The sequence below is a fragment of the Lynx rufus genome, unplaced genomic scaffold (assembly GCF_022079265.1).
Source record: "Lynx rufus isolate CCGP_SWC_20201006 ecotype Redwood Valley unplaced genomic scaffold, mLynRuf1.p SCAF_3, whole genome shotgun sequence".
In the NCBI taxonomy this organism is placed as follows: Eukaryota; Metazoa; Chordata; class Mammalia; order Carnivora; family Felidae; genus Lynx; species Lynx rufus.
In genome coordinates this window covers 65,214,045-65,231,965 of record NW_025814845.1, presented here as the reverse complement: position 1 = coordinate 65,231,965, position 17,921 = coordinate 65,214,045, and the positions used below count along the sequence as shown (strand labels likewise).

Sequence of the window (17,921 nt, the reverse complement as noted above, 5' to 3'; positions counted from 1 at the left end):
CCTGGCGGAAAGGGAGTGAGAAGGTTTATGGGCACGGTGACAAGTGGGAAATTTTATGTCATTTTGCATGTTAAATTTGTGATATTTACATTCCCTTCTACCTATTTGCTTTATCTAAAAATGTTTTCAATTACCATCAAATAAAATTGCCACAAATCCAGAAGTTATGTCATGTTTATCCTTTTTATACCACCATAGTAGTGCCTACTATATAGATTATGTGTGTTCCATTTTCTATAAAGGGCCAGATAGTAAGTATTTCAGGCTTTGCAGGCCATATGGTCTCTGTCAGAATGACTCAGCTCTCCCAGTGTAGCTTAAAGATCATCTGGGTCAAATACCCAATATAGAATTGAAACAAGTTATATAATACAGGCTGTCACCATTTTTTTGGCCTTAAAAAGATGTCACAACTTTTGCAGAGAAGGTGGAGCATACACCACTTGGCTAACCTGGGTTTATCTTTCCCCTTTGCAGATCTGTCCAACTCAATGGTCAAACTCTGAAGATGGTAGATGATCATACCCTCCCGGCTTTGACAGAAAAACCTCTCCGCCCAGGAAGTACACTGGGCTTGCCAGCTTTCTCATATGGATTTTTTGTGATAAGAAATGCCAAAGTTACGGCTTGCCTCTGAAAATGAAAGGCATACACCATCCCTGAGATTGAATTTTTCAAGTGTATTGATAAGAGGAAAGCAAAACCCAAGCTATAGGAAGGCAAGCAGATACATTACAGATCAACTAGGGAAGCTTTAGGGACACTGGGACACTCGCGGTGCTAGATTTAGCACAGTCTTTTGTTCTAAGTAGACCACTGCTAATAATAATACCTGGTGCCAAACACTACGCTCAGTGCTTTGCATGTTCTATTTTTACTTAAAGTTATTAAAAAGGTATATGGATGCTCCCAATATAGCCAGGAGGCAAGTAAGTGAGGGATACAGCACTATTTTTAAGAAAGTGCTTCGTTTTTATTTTAAAAAACAGTTATTAAAAGACTGCAGGATTCTTTATATGCTGTTTCTATGGGCTCCTGTCAGAAAAAGTGTACTGCCACAATCTTCAAATTGTCTATAAATGAGAGAGTCTCTTTTCATCTTAACAGAGAGCTAGATTTATCTGCTGCTTCTCTTCTCATTGTTCTTTGTCAACAATACTGCATGAGAGGACAGATGGTTAGAAGTGATAGTATAAAAAAAGAACAACAATTCAGAGGGACTGGATTATGTAAACTTCAAATGAAATTTTAAAGCGACTGTAAATGAAATTGACCTACTTACCAAGAGGAGAAAATGTAATTCGATACATTATAACTACCTGTTGATGTTTACTTTTTTTTTTTATAATTTTTTTTAACGTTTTATTTATTTTTGAGACAGAGAGAGACAGAGCATGAACGGGGGAGGGTCAGAGAGAGAGGGAGACACAGAATCGGAAGCAGGCTCCAGGCTCTGAGCCATCAGCCCAGAGCCTGACGCGGGGCTCGAACTCCTGGACCGCAAGATCGTGACCTGAGCTGAAGTCCGACGCTTAATCGACTGAGCCACCCAGGTGCCCCTGTTGATGTTTACTTTTAATCCACCTTTAGTTCTTGTTTTAGTTGGGAAATTTTCGGATGCAAGTGGCAGAAAACCCTGATTCAAATGGCTTAGACCATGAGGAAATTTATACTCCTACATAACAAGAAGTTCAAGTAGGGCGGGCTCAGAATGTCATCCGGGAATCAGGTCCTTTCGACTCTGGTCTGTCACCTTTAGTGTTGGCTTCATTCTCCAGCTGGTGACGTGATGGCTGGAGCCGTGCCACAGACCCATTCGGACCCAGCAGCAGCCAGAGAAAGAAGATGAGCAACTTTTTCTGCATCTCCTTCATAGACTTGAAGAACCCTTTCTCAGAGGTTCTCTCAGCGAACCTTGTTTCATGTCTCCTCATGTCTTATTGGTCAGGAATGGGTCACGTGGCCATTCTCCCCAGTTACTCCAACATCAGTGAGATCCCTGTAATTGTCTCCTAGTGGTCTTTTGGAATGGAGAGCGTGTTGGGAAGTCCATGGCACTGACTACTATGTTTCTGTGCTTTTATCAGTGACAGAAGGTATTGTTTTCTCCTATATCTTAATTTCTAGAGATAGAATTCTCTTTATATTTATGTCTGCTATGAATATTGTCTCTATTAAATTTAAGTACATTTATAAAGAGATAAAGACAACCCAGAGTCTGAATGCTTCAATACCCCTAAATTTTATATATAAGTAGTTTTTTATATTTTCACATTTGAAATAAAGTAATTTTTATAACCTCAATATTGCATGATTATTCTTTTAATAAAACTTAAGCCTGGGGAAAAAAAAAAAGCCTGCAGATCCCTCCATTTGCAAGCCTTATTTTCCTTCAGCACTTTGTTTATACCTCCTACTTTTCTGTCCCTTCAGCTTCCCCCACATCAGAAGAGCTGACCTTGAAGAAAAGAGCTCATCAGGCACAAACACCATTTCCTCCCTGATCGTGTCAACTCAATCATGAGCAAAGTCATGTCCAAATTTCTTTTTGCCGTCCCCTCTGCCATGTAATAAATTTGAAGCCTAATCTCTCACTTGTATTATTTTTTTGGTAACATTTATTTATTTTTAAGAGACAGAGACAGAGCAGGAGCAGGGGAGGGGCAGAAGGAGAAGGAGACACAGAATCTGAAACAGGCTCCGGGCTCTGAGCTGTCAGCACAGAGCCCGATGCGGGGCTCGAACCCACAAACCGTGAGATCATGACCTGAGCCGAAGTCAGATGCTTAACCAACTGAGCCACCCAGGCGCCCTGCTCTCACTTGTATTATTATAATAATCTCTTAATTGTTCTCCCTGACTTTGCTTAAGATTCTTAAATGGTTCCCCACTTCGTATAGTCACAATAAGGTGCTTCATAACCTGGCACCTGCCTCTTTCTTCAGCCTCAACTCTTGTTACTCTGACCATGGATTCTGTTACCCCGCCAACGCATTGGTTGGGGGTCTGAACCTTTGGTGCTGCTCCTTCTGTTCTTCACCCAGACCAGTCTCCTAACTCTCCTCTCTGTGTGGCAAACTTTCATGTTTTTGTTTTGTTTAGTCACTAAATTTATTCATTTATTTTAATCTAGTAATTTACTTATTTTTTTTAATAATTTACATCCAAGTTAGTTACCACATGGTGTGACAATGATCTCAGGAGTAGATTCCTTAAGCCCCTGGCCCATTTAGCCCATCCCCCACCCCAAACCCCTCCAGCAACCCTTTGTTCTCTATATTTAAGAGTCTAATGTCTTGTCACCCTCCCTGTTTTAATATTATTTTTGCTTCCCTTGTGTTCATCTGCTTTGTATCTTAATGTCCTTATATGAGTGAAGTCATATGATATTTGTCTTCTCTGACTAATTTCGCTTAGCATAATACCCTCTAGTTCCATCCATGTAGTTGCAAATGGCAAGATTTCATTCTTTTTGATTGCCGAGTAATATTCCATCGTATGTATACCACATCTTCTTTATCCATTCATCCATTGATGGACATTTGGGCTCTTTCCATACTTAGGTTATTGTTAATAGTGTTGCTATAAACATTGGGGTGCATGTATCCCTCCTAAACAGCATACTTGTATCCCTTGGATAAATACCTAGTAGTGCAATTGCTGGGTTGTAGGGTTGTTCCATTTTTAATTTTTTGAGGAGCCTCCATACTGTTTTCCAGAGTGGCTGCACCAGCTTACATTCCCACAAGTAGTGCAAAAGAGATCCTCTTTCTCCACATTCTCACCAACATCTGTTGTTGCCTGGGTTGTTAATGTTAGCCATTCTGACAGGTGTGAGGTGGTTGATATCCAATATGGTTTTGATTTGTATTTCCTGGATGATGAGTGATGTTGAGCATTTTTTCATGTGTCCATTGGCCATCTGGATGTCTTCTTCGGAGAAGGGTTTATTCATGTCTTGGGCCCATTTCTTCACTGGATTATTTGTTTTTTGGGTGTTGAGTTTGATAAGTTCTCTGTAGATTTTGGACACTAACCCTTTATCTGATAGGTCATCTGCAAGTATCTTCTCCCATTCCGTCAGTTGCCTTTTAGTTTTGCCGATTATTTCCTTTGCTGTGCAGATTTTTATTTTAATGAGGTCCCAATAGTTCATTTTTGCTTTTGTTTCCCTTGCCTCTGGAGACATGTTGAGTAAGAAGTTGCTGCGGCCAAGATCAAAGAGGTTTTTGCCTGATTTCTCCTCTAGGATTTTGATGGCTTCCTGTCTTATGTTTAGGTATTTCATCCATTTTGAGTTTATTTTTGTGTATGGTGTAATAAAGTGGTCCAGGTTCATTTTTCTGCATGTTGCTGTCCAGTTTTCCCAGCACCATTTGCTGAAGAGACTGTCTTTATTCCATTGGGTATTCTTTCCTGCTCTGTCAAAGATTAATTGGCCATACGTTTGTGGGCCCATTTCTGGATTCGCTATTCTGTTCCATTGATCTGAGTTTCTGTTTTTGTGCCAATATCATACTGTCTTGATGATTACAGCTTTGTAATACATCTTGAAGTCCAGGATTGTGATGCCTCCAGCTTTGGTTTTCTTTTTCAAGATTGCTTTGGCTATTCAGGGTCTTTTCTGGTTCCATACAAATTTTAAGATTGTTTGTTCTAACTCTGTGAAGAATGTCGGTATTATTTTGATAGGTATTGCATTGAATATGTAGATTGCTTTTTAACAATATTTGTTCTTCCTTTCCAGGAGCATGGGATATTTTTCCTTTTTGTGTGTGTGTGTGTGTGTGTGTGTGTGTGTGTGTGTGTGTCTTCAATTTCTTTCATAAGCTTTCTATAGTTTTCAGTGTATAGATTCTTCATATCTTTGGTTAGATTTATTCCTGGGTATTTTGTGGCTTTTCGTGCAATTGTAAATGGGATTGATTCCTTGATTTCTCTTTCTGTTGCTTCATTATTGGTGTATAGGAATGCAACCAATTTCTGTGCATTGATTTTATATCCTATAACTGCTGAATTCATGAATCAGTTCTAGCAGTTTTTGGTAGAATCTTTTGGGTTTTCCATATAGAGTATCATGTCATCTGTGAAGAGTGAAAGTTTGACCTTCCTGGCTGATTTGGATGCCTTTTATTTCTTTGTGTTGTCTGATGGCTGAAGCTAAGACTTCCAATACTATGTTGAATAACAGTGGTGAGAGTGAACATCCCTGTCTTGTTCCTGACCTTTAGGGGAAAGCTCTCTGTCCCCATTGAGGATGATATTAGCAGTGGGTTTTTCAGATATGGCTTTTATGATCTTGAGGTATGATCCTTCTATCCCTACTCTCTGGAGAGTTTTTTATCAAGAAAGGATGCTGTATTTTGTCAAATGCTTTCTCTGCATCTATTGAGAGGATTATCTGGTTCTTGTCCTTTCTTTTATTGATGTGATGCATCACATTGATTGTTTTGCAGATATTGAACCAACCCTGAATCCGAGGTATAAATTCCACTTGGTCATGGTGAGTAATTGTTTTAATGTATTGTTGGATCCGGTTGGCTAGTATCTTGTTGAGGATTTTTGAGTCCTTGTTCATCAGGGAAATTGGTCTGTAGTTCTCCTTTTTAGTGGAGACTGTCTGGTTTTGGAATCAAGATAATGCTGGCTTCATAGAAAGAGTTTGGAAGTTTTCCTTCCATTTCTGTTTTTTGGAACAGCTTCAAGAAAATAGGTGTTAACTCTTCTTTAAATCAAACTTTCATGTTTATTAAGACCTTCTCTGGGGCACCTCGTGGCTCAGTCAGTTAGGCCTCTGACTCTTGATTTTGGGTCAAGGCATGATCTCATGGTTTGTGGGATCAAGCCCCTCATTGGGCTCTGCACTGACAGCATAGAGCCTCCTTGGGATTCTCTCCCTCCCCTTCTCTCTGCCCCTCCCCTGCTCATGTACACACATGACTAAATAAATAAATAAGACCTTCTCAAACACCGGTTTCCATAACTCTCCTGTCCTTTAAGAAGCTTTAGTCCCATTTCTCTGTTCCTTTGGCAGTTGAACATTTACTATGTCACTTATGATGCATTTTATTGGATCCATATATCTTTCCAACTTGACTCTAAGCTTATAAGAAAGAGGTACAATATCTAAATCATCTTTGCCTTCCCTGTAATTATCATATTATCTGGCACACAGTAGCCACTCAGATGTTTCCTTAATGACAGAAAAGAACAAATTTGAAACTAGCCTAGGCATTTTAATTTTTAATATGCAAATAAAGTTAATGATACTTCAATCTGAGAAGGTATTGTCTATTAACATTTAAGAGTCTTTTAAAGGGGTACCTGGGTGGCTCAGGTGGTTAAGCATCTGACTTCAGTTCAGGTCATGATCTCATGGTCGTGAGTTTGAGTTCCATGTTGGGCTCTGTGCTGACAGCTCAGAGCCTGTAGCCTCCTTCGGAATCTGTGATTCCCTCTCTCTCTGCCCCTCCCCCGCTCACACTCTGCCTTACAAAAGATAAATAAATGTTTTTTAAAAATCTGAAAAAAAGAGAGTCTTTTAAAAGTGATTACTGGTGAGCTCTTACTAATGGCAGATGGTTATGGGGACATGGTTATGTGAGGAAAGGAATGCTCTTAAATATTGATGAATATTAAATGTATTAACATTAAGGTTTTCTTAAGCTTCCTTAGAGGAAACTCTTGCTTATAGTGTCAGTGAGACATTTTAAGCCCATGCCCTTTCACTGGTATTTAATTAATCAAATACGTTTATTTCCTACATCTTCTTATATTGGTTCAAACATATTTTTGTTCTTTATCACTTCATCTCCCTGATATTGGTACGTTCTAAGTCCTGTTGTGAAACTTGCGTGCTCAGCGCTTGTCCAGTCAGTAATGGTACTCATTTTCCTTTTCTCTTTTTTTTTTTTTTAATTTTTTTTTCAACGTTTATTTATTTTTGGGACAGAGAGAGACAGAGCATGAACGGGGAGGGGCAGAGAGAGAGGGAGACACAGAATCGGAAACAGGCTCCAGGCTCTGAGCAGTCAGCCCAGAGCCCGACGCGGGGCTCGAACTCACGGACCGCGAGATCGTGACCTGGCTGAAGTCGGACGCTTAACCGACTGCGCCACCCAGGCGCCCCTCCTTTTCTCTTTTAAAAACTCTGAAGTATCTCATCAATCTGTTGAATCACCTCATGGTTGGTCAATCTTTTAATTGTCCTTCTGGCCTTAATTTGATTACCAACAAAACTAACACAAACACCCATTTGTCTAATCTGACAATGCAATACAAAATCAAAGCAGGAGTGTTTAAAATTAAATATCAGCATGAATAACTCCTTTCAACTGCAGATATCTTTAGTGATCTTTTAGAAAATGTTACTGATGAGGTGCAGACCAACTCACACTCCATGTTTGGGTTAGAGACTTAGGGTTCTTTCAAGGATAAAATACTCTGGTCTTGTCCTTTTCCAATTTTATAACATTCTCAATATTACAGACTTATGGGTTGGAAAACCCTGGAGAAATTTAGATACTTAAAAATTTAGCATTATTTTAAAAACCTTTTCTATTATTGTCATTATTATCATAATATTAAATGCTATAGGTTTTTATGACACTCTTGATTTAAATCAGATTTGTTCTTTATTTTCATACATTTGATGATAGCCAGCTAGGTTTTTTGTTTTTTTTTTTTTTTAATTGGTTTTAGGTTCCTTTTTTTTTTTTCGGGGATAGGTTACTTTGTTAAATCCAACTTACCTATCTATTTCAATTCCCATAGACCTTTCAAAGGACAATAACAAGGCTAATTTATCCCATTCTACAGCACTCCAAACTTAGCAAGGCAAACTCGCATATTTAACATATTATTTCAAACACATTTTTAAAATTCTTGCACATCTAATAAATCACACACAAAGTTAGTAGATTTAAGTGTCCTAAGCATTTATTTGGTTTAAGCTCCCTAAACATGTAAACATCTTTAAAAACCAAATGATAAGAGACTCTTAAAAACTGAGAACAAACTGAGGGTTGATGGGGGGTGGGTGATGGGTACTGAAGAGGGCATCTTTTGGGATGAGCACTGGGTGTAGTATGGAAACCAATTTGACAATAAATTTCATATATTAAAAAAAAAACCAAATGAGAGTAAAATCTATATAACTACATCTTGGATAAAAATATCATTTCTCTATCGCAAAGTTATAAACTTACTCCGCCGGCCAGAATTAACAGAATAACCAATTCAGGTCCACTGCACCAAGTAAGGCAACAATCAGCTTTTTAGAGAGTCTAGAAACAGGATATAGAACCACTAGTATATTGGGTTCAGCCCTTTCTCATGCTTAGGTGTCAGGTGCTGGGATTGTCCAAAGAAAGCCTGAGATGAGGACTTAGGGTAGGTAATTTTAAGGAGGAGATTTCAGGAAGCAGGGGTGAGAGGTCAGGGAGAGTGGAGGGGAAAAGATGGAAATTAGGGTTTGTTGCTGAGATTACTACATTATGCAATGAGAGCACAGGTCTGCCAGTACTGGTGAGAAGCACACGGGGTGCATCCCAGGGTTTTTCTTTTATTGTTCTCATAAGCCTCAGCAGCTATCATTTTATAGTCACTTAATTGCCAGTTACAATTTCTGTAAAGAACATCGACTTCAAGTAATATTGTTTTAAGGCCTGAAGCAATTACAGATAATGATTCTACTTATTTAAGCTCAAAAGTCACTTTCATAACTTTCCTGTCCCATTTGGGGAGTCAAATGATATCTTTTTTAAAATCTAAAACATCTCTAGGACTCACCCCAAAATCAGATGAAATGTAGTAGAGAAGTAAAAATTGGTCTAAGGATCAAATATTATGATGAACATAGAAGTACTTAAAATAGGTAAATCTGTAAAAATAAAGGATACATATATAGTAGTCTTCTCTTACACACAGGGGATAGTTTTCTAAGACCCCCAGTGAATGCCTAAAACCATGGGTAGTACCAAACCCTAAATACACTGGTTTTTTTTTTTCTATGCACATATGCCTATGATAAAGTTTAATTTAGAATTTGTAGAGTTAACACTAAAAACGAATAATAAAATAGAAGTTATAACAATATACTATAATAAAAATTATGTGAATGTAGTCTCCCTCTCTCTCCCAAAATATCTTATCGTACTGCACTGACTCCTCTTCTTGTAGGGCACCCTTCTCTTGGGAAATGATAAAATGCCTGCATGATGAGACGAAATGGAGTAAATTATGTAGGCACTGTGATGTAGCCTGAGGCCACATCAGAGGCTGACCTTCAGATGATTTGTCAGGAGGAAAATCATCTGCTTCTGGATGACAATTGACCTCAGGTAAGTGAAACCACTGGAAAGTGAAAGCATGGAGAACAGAGGGGTTGGAGGGGGAGCAGATTACCATAAAATGAAGTGTTCTGGTTAACTCATCATTTAAACAAATATTTGTGGAGTGAATGAATTATTCACTATCTACTAGGTATTATGCTCCTGTTTTAAGTATCTAGAAAAATAAAACCAGATTATATATGTGTATATACATGATATACATATATATAGGATTTATTCTAAGAAATTGGCTCACATGAGTATGGAGGCTGGCAAGTCCCACATCTGCAGAGTAGGGCAGCAAGCTAGAGACCCAGGAAAGAGCCCCAGGAGACAGGAGAGAGGCGAGAAGCTGGAGACTAAGATCAATCACTGATGATCAATGATTTAATCAATAGTGCCTTTATAGTGAAGAATTGATTTAAAAAACTCTGGAACAGGGGCGCCTGGGTGGCGCAGTCGGTTAAGCGTCCGACTTCAGCCAGGTCACGATCTCGCGGTCCGTGAGTTCGAGCCCCGCGTCGGGCTCTGGGCTGATGGCTCAGAGCCTGGAGCCTGTTTCCGATTCTGTGTCTCCCTCTCTCTCTGCCCCTCCCCCGTTCATGCTCTGTCTCTCTCTGTCCCAAAAATAAACAAACGCTGAAAAAAAAAATTTTTTTAAAAAAAAATAAAAAAAACTCTGGAACAGCAAGATTCAGAGTGCTTCCTGGTTGTTGGACATGTTGATATGGCGGGGGAGTGGTTCAATCTGACTCCATAGGGACATTTCTGTGTTTTGGACCCTTCTGAACTTTGCCCTATGTATGCGTCTTTATCTGGATGTTCATTTATATCTTTTACAATAAAATATAATCATAAATGTGATGCTTCCTTGAGTTCTGGATTTCAAACCTGAGGGAGGATCACAGGAATGCTTAAATATGTAATCCATAAGGCAGAAGTAGAGTTATCCTGAAGACCCATTTGTTGCTGGCATCTGAAGTAGGGGTAGTCTTGGGGGACTGACTTAAATAATGGGGTCTGCACTAACTGGTGAATTATAGAAATGAGTTGAATTTAGGACACACAGTTGGTTTCAGAGAATAGGAGAATTGGGAATATTTGGGGAAACAACACAGAGCTTAACCTAGGAGCCTAGTTTGGGCTTAACCATGTGTCCATTTCAGGGAGATAAGAAATTTTATTATCTTTCTGGATCAGAGCAATTCACTAGACAAAGGGCTATAGATTGGATCTTCATGGTACATAAAAAGTAAAACATTTCTAGGAGGGATGAAGGTGAACATTCTCTATCATTATACTATACACATCTCTGTAGCCCAGAAGGCCAGTTCTTTTCATAGGAGCCCTGAGAAATTCAGGAGGATCTATTTCCCTACTTCTCAGAACTTTGTATGTGTTCTTATTTTATTTATTTTTAAAAATTGTTTATTTATTTTCAAGAGAGAGAGAGAGAGACAGAGACAGAGTGCAAGCGAGGGAGGGGAAGAAAGAGAGGGAGACACAGAATCTGACGCAGGCTCCAGGCTCTGAGCTGTCAGCACAGAGCCCAATGTGGGGCTCGAACCCATGAACTGTGAGATCACGACCTGAGCCGAAGTTGGACACTTAACCGACGGAGCCCCCCAGGTGCCCCTGTATGTGCTCTTAGACTAGCACGTCCTGCCTCCATCTCCTCTCCTCCTCCTATCCATCTTGGCTTAGTTAATTTGGCCCTGAACCTCAGATCTCAGACCACACATCACTTCTGGAAGACTTTCTTGACCTCACCACTCCAAGCTCAGGATATTCCTCCTGAGCGCGCCTACAGTGCCCTGGGCCTGTATAACACAGCACTGCCACCTAGTATCAAATGCTGTCTGTTGTCCCCTCTAGTCTGTTCTCCTTGACAATAGCGCTTTCCCCCTTGACATACCCTGTGCTATGCACAGTGCTTTCATAAAACAAGAATTCAATAAACACCTTGTTAAATTTTGTTAAATACCTAACTTTAAGGGGTTTACAATCAAAATAAGAACATAAAATTAGTATAATACAAAGGAAAATTACTTAAATTCTGTAAAACAGAATAAGCAAAGTTCTCCTGGTGTTTAAGGAGGGAACAATTGCATATAACTGAAGGACTAGGTCTATAACTCTGAAAGCCAGAGTGATAGTAATGGAAAGTCACTGCTCTCTCACATGAGTTTCAGTGGTAGAGAGTGTGGTCAAACAAAATAGAAAACTCAGAAACTCAACTTTCCCCTTCATCTCTTCCCCCTGACCCCAATCCAGTTCTAGGGCTGTTTCTCCAACAAACACAAAACCTGCTCTGTTCACAAGTCTAATGATTGCTCTAGAGCAATGAGCCCACCAAGCAAGCTGGAAGCCTAGCTCCAGATAAGGGCACTCACTGATGATGACAATTGTGGGACCACATCTGCAGTGAGCACTTTTTTGCATTGAGCTGCAGGAAAAAGGCTGTCTGGAGGCTTCAGTTTTCTTTGTATCTCCCCTGGGTTCTTTTCATCAAAGACAGGATAATGTGTATCATTGTCACTCCAAATTTAAATCTCCTAAAAATGATGAAAAGGAAAGGAAAAGGTGGGATTTTCTCCCCCAAATCTACATATATACTGAGAGGCTTCTAAGACGTATAACTAAGGATCACATTATATTGGTATGTTCCGCTTCAGGGACAATTTAAGTCCTCGATATGCCTACAGAAACCCATCTTTCCAAAGGCCAAAGCAATGTCTTTGTTGGGCTTGAGTTTAAGAATTCAGATTAAAAATGCACTGAAACTGTTAAAGGAGAAACTGCGACACATTAAAATATTTAAGAGTTTATTTGAGCCTTTACTGGTTTGAATTGGGCAGCTCCAAATGCAAGTGGTTAGGAAAGCTCCCTGGACAGGAGCCAGGGCAAAGTCTTACATGGGAAAAGTGTAGAAGCAAAGAAATTATTTGATTGGCTATAGCTTAAAGCCTAATTGGCTATCTGTGATTGGTTGTTCTTAGTATTTTGATTTCATAATCCTATGGCATTTTATAGGCTTAAATTTTGGCTGTCACAGCATTGGAGCTACATCCATTTAATGGCTTCCTTGCTTAATTAATTTAGCAAGACGTGTATAAGAATGGCTGAATGGCCAGGAGTTCCCCTCCAGTAATGCTGGCCCTGTCTTCCAACTACCCGAGACATCCCACAATGATGCAGATCCCCCAAAAGCACCCTTATCCCAGGACTAATGCAGCCTCAGAAGTTTTTCACTGTCCTCCAATAACCTCCAAGACCTTCTTTCCTTCTGTAGCAAATCTGATCCAGCAAAATATTGTAACTTTCATAACTGGGTGAGAATAGGTAGGAAAAGTCCATGCCACATGGCTGCATCAGCAAGGGCTGTCACTTTAGAGCTTTCCTCATCCCCAGAGGCAGGTTTACAAGTTATTAATTGAAGTGCTTTATCTGTTTTATCTAATTGAAGTGCTTAATCTATTTATTTTGGCTTCAAAAGACTGGCAGTCTCTGGGTTACTGTGCATCAATATGCTCCAGTTACCTGTTCTTAAAAGTGAGCTTATCTGTTTCTAACTTCTGAGAGCAAGCTGCAAAGCCAGCAGGTACAAGTTAGACTTCAAAATGCCACTGTGCTCTCTCTAAATAAATATTTATAGATTAGATTGAATATTTTATATATATATATATATATATATATATATATATATATATATAACACTATGGTATAATAAATATACTTGGTCTTTCTCTCTAGTTCCTGGCACAAAGTTCCTAAACTCTTAGAACTTCCTCAGTGATAGGAGTGTCTTTTGTCATTCATAAGGAGCCCCTTTTGAGCACACCTGAGGTTTTGTTAACAAGGGGACTTTTGGAAAGTCCTGAAGGCTGGGAGCTGGTTGCCAGAGGAACCAACCCACGTGTTATTAAAGGATTGGGACTTTTAGCCCAACATCCAACATCCAGGGAAGGAAAAGGGACTAGAGATTGAGTTCAGTCATCAATGGCCAAGGATGTCATCAATCATGCCTATGTAATGAAGTGTCCACAGTAAAACCCAAAACCACAAGGTTCAGAGAGCTTTAGGGTTGGCGAACACATGAAGAGAGTTTAGGGAGAGTAGGAAATGGAAGCTCTGGGCCCTTTCCCACATATGTTGCCCTAAGCATCTCTTCTATCTGGTTGTTCCTGAGTTACACACTTTTATAATAAACCAGTAATACAGTAAGTAATATATTTTCCTATGTTCTGTGAACCATTCTAGCAAATTAATCAAACAGAAGAAGGGGTCTTCAGAACCTCCAATCTACAGCCAATAGGTCAGAAGCACAGGTCATAACCTGGACTTGCATTTAGCATCTGAAGTGGGGCAAGAAACTGTCTTGTGGGGCCAAGCCCTTAACCTGTGGGATCTGATGGTATCTTTAGACAGCAGGTGCCAGAATTGAGTTAAATGATAGGATTCCACATTTTGTCACAGAATTACTTGATATGCGGAAAACCCACACATCTGGTTTCAGCAGTGATGTGTGTTGTAGCGGAGTACTGAGAGTAGAGGTAACACATACAGGAGGAAGTGTGTTTTTTCCTTTACAATTATATAGTAAAACTTCCTGATGCCTTGATCCCTCTGTCGGCAATCAGTGAACAAGTTGTGAGCCAGTTTTGTAGAATTATCAAGGACTGTCCCCTCCTACCACCACTGGAACCTCACGATATCACAGAATCACTGTTCTGGTTTTAAGGAAAGGGGTTTAAAGACTAAAGCAATTGAGGGTGCCTGGGTGGCTCAGTCGGTTGAGCCTCTGACTTCAGCTCTGGTCATGATTTCACGGTCTGTGAGTTAGAGCTCCGGATCGGGCTCCGTACTGACAGCTGAGCCTGGAGCCTGCTTCGGATTCTGTGTCTCCCTCTCTCTACCCCTCCCCTGGTTGTGCTCTCTCTCTCTCAAAAACAAATAAACATTAAAAAAAAAAAAAAAAGACTAACGCAATTTTCTACAATACTCCAATGCAGATGAGTGACTTACCCATGGTCACTAAGTGGTTAAATGGGATAATACGTGCATAGTGCCCGTAACAGTGCCTGGCAAACAGCGCTATCCACGAATTGGCTGTAATTAAGAGCACGACCAGATGTTCTAGCTGCAGCCTCTTACCATCCCACAAGGCTCATTGCCTCTTGATTACAGAAAAGTCCTCTGAATTGACTGTCACATTTAAGATTTTCACTTGTGTAATGAATGTCCCTTAACTCTGAGTGCGGTTTTAATTTACATTCTTACATTTGGCGTTTGGCGCCCTTTTAGCTTTAAAAAGAAAACACCTGCCCGCAATCAATGTTTTGGTAGGTTTTCCGAGGCTTTCTTTTTTTCCTGGTACAACTGTTCCCAATAAATGAACACCATCCTTGTTCATTTATTGAGAAAGCGGATAATGGGAATTCCCCTTAACTAAGAAACCGCCCCGGGTTAAAGCGACCGCGACGTAACTAGAAAGGCTCCGACCGCAACCCCACCCAGTCCGGCAGGCGTGGACCGTCATCCACTGACGTCACTGCGCAAGCCTGCCGCGACCTGACGCCAGAGAACAACCTCAGGCCTGTATGGAGCCACGGCCTCCCGAGCGCCATGCTGGGTGTTCGCGGCGCGGGGCTCGCGTGGGGCCTGCGGGTAATGACGCAGGCGTGGCTGCGGAATTCCGGCGCGCTGGCCCTCGCGCGCGCGGCCGGCACGCCCCGCGCCAGGCACTGGCAGCCTTCTGCCGGGCCGGGACCGCGCAGGCGTCGGCTCAGCCTGTCGGCCGCCGCGGTCGTGAACTCGGCGCCCCGCCCCCTGCAGCCCTACTTGCGCCTCATGCGTTTGGACAAGCCTATTGGTGAGTGCGAGCGGACGCACCACGGGGATGCGGGAGTAGCGGGGAAGCGGGAGTAGCGGAGAAGCTGCCAGGCGGCCGATAGTCTCGGAACGCCCGGAGGGGAAGTCCCTGAAGTGGCTCGCGGGCCTTCACATCCCCCTGAATCCTGAGTGCTCGGGACGGGCAAAAAGTTGGCAAAAAGTTGGCCCTTGTGTAAACAGTGAATCGAGCGGAAGTTCCGTTCTTGTGTCCCTTTTTGTGCACAGATTTACAATATCGAAACACGTCCAGATTCATTATGTTTGATCCTTCCTGTAATTCTTTAAGGCTCCCAAAGCAAAAACCTGGAACTGTCATTACAACTGAGGGAAGCAGAGCCAGACCAGGTGAACCTAGTTTTGATGCTGAGTCCTAGCTTTGCCCTCCACCACCCGTAACACAAAAGATTTAATTCAGGTGAATGCAGCAGGTACAGCACTTATGGACCGCCTATCAGCTAACTGTCGCCTCCGAAGATTTCCGTGACCTTCCTATTTAAAATAACATCTGTCACCTCATTCTTTACATCTGTACCCTCCATTTTCCTTCACAATACTCACCACTAACTAACCTGATGCATTTATTGGTTGATTGAGTCTCCAATACAGTCTAAGCGCCACAAAAATGGGACATTTCTGTCTAGTGCCTCCTACATAGCTTGGCAATAGTATCAAACCAATTCGACCATATCACCTAGCCTCAGGGACGGAAAGAGCTATACACACTCACCGCTTTTAAGGAACTCCTAGTCTTGGTGGAAAAAGACAAATTATTGGGTGAGCTGGGAAAGGAGATCAAACCTTAGTGGTACAGATGGCCAAGTGCTGTAGGAAAAGGAGTAATTAGTGTGGATCTCCATTGTTAGAAAGCGTCAAGAGCAAATTGTATTTCAGAGGACAGGTAGATTTTGCAGAGGAGATATCTTCATGGTTGGGGGAAATGTTTTTGCAAAGACTCAAGGGTGGAGAGTTGGAACATCAAGAATATGAGTTGATCTAGAATGGCAGGTGGGTGTAGAAAATACTGGGAGGCGAGGCTGGATAAGAGCTGAACCAAAGAAGGATGGACAGTGGTGAGGGAGGGGCAGAGCTTAAATTCCAGGTCATCTAAGATGATAGCATTTGCCATTGCAATGCAGGGAAATACATTCAGATGCCTGGATGCATTCACTCCACCTTGGCCTAGCCAAGACCCAAATGTAGGTCTTGCTTGTGGTATTCTAGGTTTATGCACTACTTATTTGGGATCAGAGCACCAAGAGTTATAACGATTAGCTATTAAAGTATAAAAGCAAATTAAATAATAGGGACAGTCCTGCCATCATGACCCCTTGCATTTTGGGTCCAGATACAAGTTGATAGGCATAAATGTCCAAGCCTAGGTCTAATCTAAAGCATAACTATAATTCTGTTTTGGTGTCTGACGGAGCTGCAGTGTAGGCTTACAGACATCCAGGACAGATCAACAGCTGCCATTATTCCCATAGCCATAAACCTCTGGCTTTTTGCATTAGTGGCTGACCATCCCACCACATAAGAGGCTAGCTACATAGTTGTTCCAAGTAATCAGACCTCTTCTTTTCTCATCTATAAAATGAAGATACTGATAATACGGACTTTATAAGGTTGTCATGAAAATTATTTTATATATATATGTGTGTTGAGTCCTTAGAACAATGACTGACATAATAAGTGCTCAAGAAAATGTTTGGCATTAATACTTGAGAAGAGGGAATTGGAGAAGACTGGGGTAATAATTATGTATGTGAAGAAGATACCAGCTTGCACGCTCTAGTTCTAAATAAAGTGATAATTGTAGGGTTTTTTAAGACAATTTACTAATCGTACTGTGTTGCAATTCATTCAACAAACATTTTTTGAGCCCTACTGTATGCCAGGAACAATAAATTGACAGAATTTATAAGTTTGGTATTTCTTCATTTAAATTCTTCTTTTGTGGGGTAAGTTGTATGTTCATTGTTTTACTTTGCTATAGTTGATTTGTTTTTATAAACCAAAGTGGGTTTCATTGTTTTTCAGAATGGGTTGCAGCTTCTTTCAGATGTGTCACAAACTATAGTATTCCAGAAAGTTTCAGCAGGTGGCACTCTTTACACTAAATTGATGGTGTAATTTTTGTTTTACTGCCTTTATGGGTAATTACGTTGTCTTGAAGATAATATGTAATTTAGTAAAGTTCTTGGAGTCAGTTTACACCGGCTTTTTGGTCTGCCCATTCTGCCCACACCTCTCAGAACTTGCTCATTTTATTTCATCTCCCAGAGAATTTTTCCTTTTCCTACAATAGGCCTTTCTTTCTGTTGGCGTCCTCGTCACCTCTGCATCCTTCTTCATGGAAGAGAGAATAAGGACAGTGTAATAGGGAAGAAAGGAAAGAGCTGTTGCTGAGAATCAGGAGCACAAAGGAGCAATAGGAACTTAAGTGTTTGTAGAGATTTAGGTATACTGAGTTATCATTCAGCATTGACCTTGGACAGACTAGAACCAGACCAAAGTCTACAAACCTAACTTTACATGTCAACTCTGCCACTTTTTGCCTTTGTGACCTCGGGCAAATTACTTTTTCTGTGCTTCAGCTTTTGTATTTGTTAAGTGGGTATATTGAAAATAGTGCCTATCTCATAGGTTTGTCGTGAGAATCAAGTGTTCCATGACAGCACATAGTAACAGCTGTGTATT

At 40.8% G+C, this 17,921-nt stretch overlaps 2 protein-coding genes across 7 annotated transcripts in view; both read left to right on the top strand.

Annotated features, from left to right (window-relative positions):
* HPSE (heparanase) overlaps positions 1–1,184 on the top strand; it is a 39,106-nt gene extending 37,922 nt beyond the window's left edge. For all 4 annotated transcript variants that reach the window (XM_047090789.1, XM_047090791.1, XM_047090790.1 and 1 more), the window contains one exon: positions 478–1,184. In XM_047090789.1, the coding sequence (XP_046946745.1) occupies positions 478–637 (160 nt within the window). In that variant the 3' untranslated portion in view covers positions 638–1,184. The remainder of the gene's footprint in view (positions 1–477) is intronic.
* A 13,731-nt stretch (positions 1,185–14,915) lies between these two features.
* The window catches only part of COQ2 (coenzyme Q2, polyprenyltransferase), a 74,924-nt gene continuing 71,918 nt past the window's right edge, over positions 14,916–17,921 (top strand). For all 3 annotated transcript variants that reach the window (XM_047090742.1, XM_047090741.1, XM_047090740.1), the window contains exon 1: positions 14,916–15,204. In XM_047090742.1, the coding sequence (XP_046946698.1) occupies positions 14,958–15,204 (247 nt within the window). In that variant the 5' untranslated portion in view covers positions 14,916–14,957. The remainder of the gene's footprint in view (positions 15,205–17,921) is intronic.